The sequence below is a fragment of the Quercus suber genome, unplaced genomic scaffold, assembly GCF_002906115.3.
Source record: "Quercus suber isolate HL8 unplaced genomic scaffold, Cork oak 2.0 scaffold_255, whole genome shotgun sequence".
Classification (NCBI taxonomy): Eukaryota; Viridiplantae; Streptophyta; class Magnoliopsida; order Fagales; family Fagaceae; genus Quercus; species Quercus suber.
Genome location: NW_027069711.1, coordinates 173,619 through 183,392, shown reverse-complemented (window position 1 = coordinate 183,392; position 9,774 = coordinate 173,619). Strand labels below are relative to the sequence as shown.

General features: G+C 35.2%; 1 protein-coding gene and 1 pseudogene across 1 annotated transcript; both read right to left on the bottom strand.

Annotated features, from left to right (window-relative positions):
- Nucleotides 1–2,961: 2,961 nt before the first annotated feature.
- Nucleotides 2,962–3,516, bottom strand: LOC136070716 (zinc finger BED domain-containing protein DAYSLEEPER-like). Its single transcript, XM_065781040.1, has one exon. The coding sequence runs from the start codon at nucleotides 3,514–3,516 to the stop codon at nucleotides 2,962–2,964; it is 555 nt and encodes a 184-aa protein (XP_065637112.1).
- A 1,247-nt stretch (nucleotides 3,517–4,763) lies between these two features.
- LOC111987507 (tyrosine decarboxylase 1-like) lies at nucleotides 4,764–9,335 on the bottom strand (annotated as a pseudogene).
- Nucleotides 9,336–9,774: the final 439 nt, after the last annotated feature.

Here is a 9,774-nt window from a genome sequence, read left to right as displayed (position 1 = left end):
AATGACCAAAATACCCCCGCAACCCAAAAAATTACCAAAATATTCATCCCCCACTACTAAAAAATTCGACATTTTACCTTTATGTTATTAAAAGATAAATATTCATTCCACTACTAAAAAATATGGTTAGAAAAAAACATAGTGCAATAGCATTTTCTACTAGTTATTAGTATATTCCTTTTCTTTTTTAAGCTTAGAAAATTGGGGGGCCATCCGGGGGAATAATCAGATAAATTTCTTTGATTGGTGACAGCTGTGTAATTTACAAAAATCCAAAGAAATTGACATGATATTTAGGGCAGATTAGAAAGACCAACATCACATTTTTTTTTTAATAGGAATATCAAATATGACAGCTTTTCACAAATTTCTTTAATGACAAATTGACAAGTAGGCTTATTATTGATCACCACGCCATTTGGGTGAGTTGGTACATTCTCAGGATTTTTTAAGCTTTCAGATTAATCTTTAAATAGTTATGTCAACTATTTGTAGGAACAATAACTTCAATTCAAACTTTGATGGAGTTTTCTCAAACCCAAGGGAATCCAAGCAGGATAATGACATTCTAGCACCTTGTCTCAACAATTCCATGGTTTTATTCTAATGCCCAAGTCCATTTCTACCAAAGGGTTTTATTCTAATGCCTAGAACTGTCCTAGTTTTGGAGGTGTGGCAATGCCAAGTAGAGGGAACTTCAGCTAGATTTATCCTAGTATAAATATTTTCAACTTGAATCAATTGCCATCATCATCAAAAATTTCAAGATCCTTGGACATGAACTAGCAGGCCTTGAATCTATTGACCCCAGAAAGATACAGTGGAAGTTTTAGCCAAACTTCGCACGATAGTCTTGGATTATTTTTAATATCATGAGAGTTATAGAGCCACATACACACAATATATATATAATTTCAATACAAAAACCTACACCACAAAGGACGTGGAACTGTGAAGGTCTTTCATTGGAACAACTTATATAATGGAGCACGTGGCAATGTGGCAATCCTAGTGTTAATGCTCAAAAATATGCAAATAGCTAGTTACAGCAGTAGTAGCAAGAAGTTAAGAACTTCATCCAAAAAATAAAAAGCAAGAAGTTAAGAAAAATAACAATGAAGTAGCATACTCAATAAACAAAGCTCCCACCATGCAAAACACTGACTTTATGAAAAATAAATAACTTAAACATCACATCAAACTCAAAAGGACAGTCAGCAAAATAGTCTCCAAGAGCTGAAATATTTTCAGTGAAGCAGTCCCCATTAGCTCATAAGGTTTTTCCAGAAACACATAGAGGTGAATAATGGAAGCAATGGCCATTTGCATTCAAAATTCACAAAATCACACATAATGGACTTATATTTAAGAAATCTCAAAATGCATAATAATTGAAACAAGAACAATTACCTCCCACTACCAAAACCTATAGAAAAATTACACAAATGACAGAAAAATTTACCTTAAAATAGCTTCCTTTCACCTAATCCTCATCAACATATGAACTAGATTGAGATATGCACATGTTGCCAAAATCCTCCACAAGGCTTTCTTCCTCAAAATCATGTACAGCTGAAAAAGGAAAGCAAAGCATTTATTAGCACATCAAATACAGATTAATGAATATTGCAAGCACATAAGTGATAAAAAATATGATATACCTGGTACTCCATATAGCCAATCACGAGCACATAACAAAGTTTCTGCAGTTTGTGGCAAAAGAGAACTGCGAAACTTATCAAGAATGCGGCCACCAATACTGAATGCAGACTTCGAGGCAACATTAGTAATGGGAATGCTCAAAATATCACGTGCCATCAAGGAAAGTTCTGGGAAACAATTATTGTGAGACTTCCAATACCCCATAACATTCAAATCCTCGTGCAACTAATGGTCAAATCGAGCCTCTTCCAAGTATAAATCCAATTGTGACTTGCTTGAATCTGAACCAATAAGTTGACTCTTATATGTCTCAAAACCAGAGAAATCATCATGCCTAACATAATGACCATGCACTCCACCACTACTTGATGCTACTTTAACCATATTGCAGATATCACTAGTAGAATTCTTATATTCCTCAAAGATGCCATACAATGTATCACGAAGATTCACTGCCATAGATATTGCTTCCTACTTATACAACTTGCTATAACAAAATTCTACACATTGCAACTTGTATCTAGGATCCAAAATGATAGCAAATGATAGCATAGGACTGTAATACTCCCAGTATTTATCAAACTTTTCTTTCATTTCTTTTGCCATTGCTCTAATTATCACATCATCATCTTCCAATTGTTCAATAATACGCAACTGAATCTTCCAAACACAATGGAAATACAAGTTGGCAGTGGGGTAGTTTGTCCCAGAGAAAAGCTTGGTGATATCATAAAATGGTTTCAAAACCCTTGCTATCTGCTCCACCCTATCCCATTCCTCCTCTGAAGAGAAATTGAGAAAGTATTTATCAATCCTACTCAAGTGAGAAAATGCACCTCGATACTTAAGACAAGTCTCTATCATCAAGTATGTTGAGTTCCATCTTGTTGGGACATCTTGGCGTACTTTCTTACTTGTCAAAAAAGGAAGCTCTGAAAGACATTGAGCAAACCTTAGCTTCCTATGATCCGAACCTCTCACATATTTAACACTTTCACGTAAATTATACACAACCTCATTTATGACTTTTAATCCATCTTGTACGATAAGGTTTAATATGTGTGCACCACAACGCACGTGAAAGAACTCACCACCATAAGGTAAATAAGGTCTGAAAGAAGGGTGTCTCTTTAAATGACTCACCAAAGTATCATTATATGAAACATTATCTAAAGTAATGGTGAATACCCTCTTCTCAATGCCCTATTCTTTTAGCAAACCTAACAACCTCTCTGCCAATATAACACCACCACGTGGAGGTGGCACATGACAAAAACTCAAAACTTTCTTCCGCAACACTCAGTGTTCATCAACATAATGTGCTATAAGAACCATGTACTCATCAGTGTTAGGTGAAAACCATAAATTTGATGGTAAGCAAAACCTCCCAGTAATTGACTTTAAATCATACTTCAGATTTTCCTTTTCTCTTGTGTATATTTTTAGCACATCCAATTTTGCAGTGTTCCTACATATAGTCTTAACATCAGGATTCAAATAACAATGAAGCAACCTATTGTTCTCATGTTTTGCAAATGAGAATGGATAGTTGTGCCTAATGATTGCCAATGCAACCATTCCCCTATACGTAGCTTGATCTAAAGGTTGACGAGACACACTTTGATTGTCAACCTCATGGCATTTTTCTCTATGACGCAACAAAGAAGTAGTGCCACTAGAACCGGCAATAAAAGAATTTTGAAATTTTGTACACTTGGCTCTCTCTTTCCTTTCAAAACCTATAGGTAATATTTCAAAATCCGACCATACAGAAGAAGTCCTACATCTCATTTTTTTTGGAGCACTTGAAACAGTATCACCATACTCATCATTTTCTTCATTCATAGAATCCATATCTAAAATGTAAAGGAAAACAAAACCAACAAACAAACAAACAAAAAAAACTCAGCATTTTGAACCATTCTAAAACCTGACCACTCAAATAATGTGGCAAAAAGAATTATAGGTTAAACAATGTTGCTTGTGCTGTGTTACAACTTACAAGTTCTTAATCTTACAAATAAATAATTATAGGTTAAAATAGAAAATGCCTAACAACATATGCAAATTATCCAAGTTTAATTGCTTCTTACAATCACAAGTTGCTTATTTCTATAGAATGTTAAGGGGAGATACCCTAAACAGTACTGGCCTAATTGACATGACAAAGCATAGGACCCAAAATCCCAGCTAAGTTTCATAACAGAAGCCCCGACAGTAATCCAATCAGAATAGAAAAAAGTAATACAAATCAAACATATCTAAGAACAAAATGTAAAGCAAAATCATTGCATTCCATGATACCTATCTCTCCTTGGCATTCTATCAAACACTAACCGTGCACTTTGAACATCACCACATTTCACATACATGGTAATCAATGCATTCACTACATCCACATCTAACTCAAACCCAATTTTGCTTTTGCTTACCCACCCACCAACACATTCCAAGAAAAAACATCCCTCTCCTCCATCTTCCCAAACACATACCAAGCTTTACCCAGATCACCAAACCTCACAAACATACTCAACAAAGCATTACCGATGCTTACTGAAAAGATAAAATTAGAAGATGTAAACTGTTTGGTAACGGAGAAAACGAAGGAAAGCAAAAGAAGATTTTTGAGTAACTAAAAAGAGGAACCAAATCTGAGATTCGAAGCTTATCGATGAGTGCTGGAGTGATCAGAAAGAGATAACGTGAATATTCCAGCAAACAACTCAGAAATCTGCTGAAGCTTTGAAGAGTTTTGATGTGTCCAAAGCTTTGAAGCTGCTGAAGCCATGATTGGAAGCTGAGAAAATGAGGGAAAATGAAAACCTAACCCAGAAACATCTGAGGTGAGGGTTGGGTTTTTCTTTTTCTTTTTTTTTTTTGGTGGGATGGGCTGGATTGAGTAATTTGAGTTTGGGTAAATTATTTTTGGGTTAAATGGGGTTGAATGGGTTTTTAGTTAAAACTCAATTATTATTAATTGGGTTGATGTCTATTTAACTTAATTAATAATTGGGTGGGTTTGAGTTTAATTAGAGTGGGCAGGTTTGGGTGAGCAAATAGGTTTGGGCTTACTTTGCCACCCCTAAATATAGTTGACATGTTCAATATCTGCTAAGCAAAGCATCTGCATGTTCTTGAACAACCTTCCAAGCCACGATCACGTCTTTCCTCTGTTAGGGTCGCACGTACTGCACACTGAATAATGTATACTCCATCGACAACATTAGGACTCATGTAGACATGGCCTGACCTATTGATTGTGTCCAACAGCTTCTGGTTTAGCTCATTTACACGTTCCAAGTCTAAGACCTTCTCATCATGATTAGCCACAACATTCTCATAAACTTTTTTAACATTTGGCTTAGGCAAAACCCTAAAGCAGACCAAAACAAAATTTCTAGGGGCCACAACCTCAAACCTATTATCAAGCCGTACAAGTTCTTCGAAAAGCTTGGCCAGTTAAACGTGGCTTCTTAAATAGCACTTGAGGTTCGCCACACCGTAGCTTCTGAGAACAAGCCACAATTTCATGGCTCTGAATCTTGGACTCAAGGTTATTTACCAGTCTTGTAGTCACCTCTTGGCACTTGCTTTGAATCAGTGGCCTGGTTTCTCAAATATGCAGGATTTGTTGAGAGTGATATTATCAAGGCGCTTGGATCCTTCACCCAAAGGCAGCAACAATCCAAAGTAGTAAAGAACCACTTATGTGCATTCAAAGTGAATGAATTTGCACCCTCAATGCCATCGAGGAAATGCCGAAACTCTAAGCAAATGCAAGCAGTTCCAGCATATGCGGCATCAACATGTACCCATATGTTTAATCTTTGGCTACTTCGCATAATGGCCCTATTGGATCAATGGCATTTGTTGAAGTAGTCCCAACTGTGGCACAAAGAAAGAATGGGACTAGTCCAGCTTGAACATCTGCTTGAACTGCATCACGTAGAGACTTTTGGCATAACCCAAAAGAGGTTGACATTGTTGTCTTGACAGCTCGGAAGTTCATTGGGTTGATTCCAGCAATTTTGGCTGCCTTTTGTATTGCACTATGCGTTTGGTGAGACCCTTAAACCGCCAACTTTTCCATCTTCTCTCTCAATTTGGTTTAGTATTTGATCCCTCGCTGCAGTTAGTGTACACAAAATGGCCTCACAAGTAGTCCCTTACAATACATCTCCACCATTTCTAGGAAAGAGGAAAGACTTTGGTAGTTTAAGAATTTCACCAAGCCAATCCATGAAAATACACTCTACTGCGATCAGTTGCAGCAGGTGATGACATCCAATTGATTCCCACTACATTAAAGCCAGTGCTAAGCATTTCTCCAAGAAAACCAGCAATGCTACCACTTGAAGGGAAGTAGGCAAAGTAGTTCGGACTTTGCCAGTGTCTGATCCTAGGTATAATATATTTCTGCACATCTTGAAGGATGGTTTCAATGTATTCGAGAGAGTAAGGGGCAGCTTTTGGTAAGTGCTTATGAAGATAATTTGGTTCAACTTTGCTTAGGACTTGGTATGTCTCTATTTTTTCATAATAATCTGCAATGAAGTCTATGATAATGTAAGGTAAGGGACGGACCCAAGATTTGAAATTAGGTAGGGTTAGAGTATAAGCGGAAAAAAAAAAAAAAATGTGAGCAAGTCCAAATTTTATTTTGTTAAATTTGTGTGACATTTTGATTATGAGGAAAACTACAGTAAACCCATAGTTTTAAAAATTGGTATGGCAAAAAAATTGAAAAAGAGATTAGTTATTTGTTTTATGGTTTGACTGAGATCGAACCGATAATATCATAAATAATTTAACTAGTAATTTTTAAATTATATAAATAAATAATAAGTTCTTTTCATATACTAATAAATTAATAGTAATAAATATGTATACTTAAAATATATATATAACATTTTAAAAAAGAATTTAGGTAAATTTTTAGCATTTTACATCTTATTTTGAAAATAAAAATACCAAAATATAACAAAGAGGATCGTATTTCTAGAAAAGTAAAATAACAAATCCACATACTTAATAATAAATTTGTACAAAAAATAATTATTATCTAATATTTAAAATTATATATTAAATATTGTTGTACATTTCTTATATATTAAATATTGATATTTGGATGGACTAAGATCTTGATTAGAATAATTAGAGGCACTTATCTCACTTAGGAACCACTATTGTTTGGGAGTGTTTCATTTATGCTTGAGTCTTTCTTTGTTATTCCTAGGTCTGGTCCTGCGACTTCATTCCAGCATTTGTTTGGATGTCAGAGGTTTACCAACAATACACAATATAACTATGAGTAATGCTGTCAAGAACTTTGTAACTCAACTAGCACTTTCTATTGTTTCCAACAAACACGTCCAGATTTAGATCCCCTTCCCACAACTATCAAATTATCTAAAAATAAAAAAACTATAGGTGATGTTAGGAAACTGCAAATTGCACTAAATAAACTTACAAACTAATGAATCCCAATCATAGAAAGGTAATTCAGATATTTATTATTAGTTGTTGCAATAGCACAAATCACATTCACTTTGTAAACCTTTTGTAGTAAAAGTAAATTTAGCATTTTCCTATAATCATTTTCGGATGTCGTAAAGGTTGTCAAGGCTTGCCTTTTGGGTTTTGAGAATAAATTCATTCATTACAAAAATTAATTTAAAAAAAAAAAAATCCCTTCAAACAAGATAGGGGAGCTACCTAATAAATAAAAAGAAACAGAAAAAAAAGAGGGACCGTTTTAAGTTCTAGAGGCTAGCAATGAACAGTATATTTATTCAATGATCTAAAGTAGAAATTGAAGAAAAAATTGCAAGTAACATGGCCTCAAAATTTATGCATTTTTAGCAACCTCTCAAATAAATGAACAGAAATGTGTGTTTTGTACTGCTACAGACAAGGAACATAGATAAAATAATATTATGCTAATGATAAGAGATAAGAAAAAAGCTAATTCCATATCTAAGGGAGCATCCCATAAATCAAATAATGTAGTACCTTGTTACATAGTGTTTAAGATGGAATCAGGAAAAAAGGTTAGTGCTTAAGCATAAAGGGCCAACGAAAGACATAATTAAGTGAAGAATACTTGAGTGTGTTCACTTAATACAGCAAATCCGAATATATAATGGAATTTTATACATGGGAATGGAATGAACCAATAATATACGAAGGGTGAAAAATATTTTACCTGGAATCTAATTGAGTAATGCAGTGGAAGCTTGGATTCTGAGAACAGTTCTCAGTGCTTTTTCTATAGAGCTGAAAGAGACTTCGACTGTAAGGAAAGAGAACTAGACTGACAGAGAGATGGGTCGAATTATTAGTAAGGGTGCATGTTCTGTTTGAGAGAGAATATTTCGTTTGTTTGGAATTTGGAATTAGGTCGCCAGAGGCGGGACAGGGTGAGGTCGGATTAGGATTACGAGTGTCCTATTCCCATTTCCAAACAAGAATATCTTCATGGGGTGGATTTGGTCGGGGTGGATTAGAGGTATTTTTTCATCTTTAATAAGAGTATTAGCATTAGGCAATTTAGGCTTAATGCAATTTTTGTTAAATTGATTAAAAGAAATCCACTGTTACTTTAACTAACTTACTAATATTTACAGACAACTAAACCATTCTTAATGCTTTTTTGTTTTTTTAAATTATATTTAATTATAATTATTCATTGCACACTTTTACAAATATAAGCATTTGTGAGGTGTGGGGGGCAAGAGCTGAGATTCAAGTTTTCAAAAGGAAGTTTCACATACTTATGTACATAGATTATGTTAGAGTAAAATTTTTATCTTCTAAAAAAAAAGAAGACACCAATGTTCAAAGACCAAGTAATAATGGTAGGGAAGAAATCATTTTTAGTCTAATGACACAATGACGCAACTGATTGGGTCAATTCCAACCCGATCAATCTGGCTTGCTTTCCAGATCTATTTAGAATGTTTAATTCAAGCAATGGCTAAACCATAAGGGTCAACAAAATAATCCTATGACACCAATGCCTATTTGGAGCCAGTTAGAAGCCATTTCTTTTTCTTCATCTTAATAGCTATATATCATATTTACCAATTAATGGTTTCAAAAAAAAAAAAATTTGTTTCCAATTTAATAATTTTCCTATAGCAAGTGCCTTTTGCAGTAATTATGACATATTACACATTTTTCCCCTACTAAGAGCATCCACATCAGTCCGTATATTTTACACATTCATTTTTACACTAAAAACATGCTTTTTCTATTTTACACATCTACTTTTACAAAACACCAACATCAATTCATCTATTTTATCACCTCTTTAATTTAAATAATCAATTTTCTCAATTTTTTTATTATTTTCTCAACTAACCTCTTATTATACGCGTGCTCTCTCTCTCTCTCTCTCTCTCTCTCTTAGCCCATTTTTTCTGAACCCATTTTTTCTGATTTTGCTCTCTCTCTATACCCATCTCTACCTATAACCCATCTCTGGTATTTTTGAATCAACTCTCCCTCTCGGTCCATACCGCTCCATAGCTCCCACGAGCTCCGATCCACAGCTCCGAACCACCGCTCCGATCCAAGCTCCCACATGCTCCAATCCACAGCTCCGAACCACCGCTTTGATCCACGCTCTGATCTACAGCTCCCACGAGCTCCGATCCACAGCTCCAAACCATCGCTTCGACCACGCTCTGATCCACAGCTCCCACGAGCTCCGATCCACAGCTCCGATCAGGCTCAGATCAAGCAAGACCCATACCCACGAGCTCCGATCAAGCGAGACCCACAGCTCCAATCCACAGTTCTGATAAGCACCGATCTCTCTTTGTTGTTTGTTTGTTTGGGTTTGTTTGTGTATCTTTGTGTTTTTTTTTCTTTTTTCTTTTGAGCAAGTGTATCTCTGTGTTGATTTGTCTATGTGGATATGTTTGGGATAATTTTCAGTTGATTTTTGGGTTAATTTTCGGGTTAATTTTGGGTTAATTTTCTGTTGATTTTGGTTAATACTCTGTGCTAGATTACGGTGTTTGGTGGTTGGGTAGTTAATCTGGCGCACTAGGTTGTTGTAATGGTTAGGGAAGAGAGGTAGTTTGAGAGAAGAGAGAGAAAATAAAT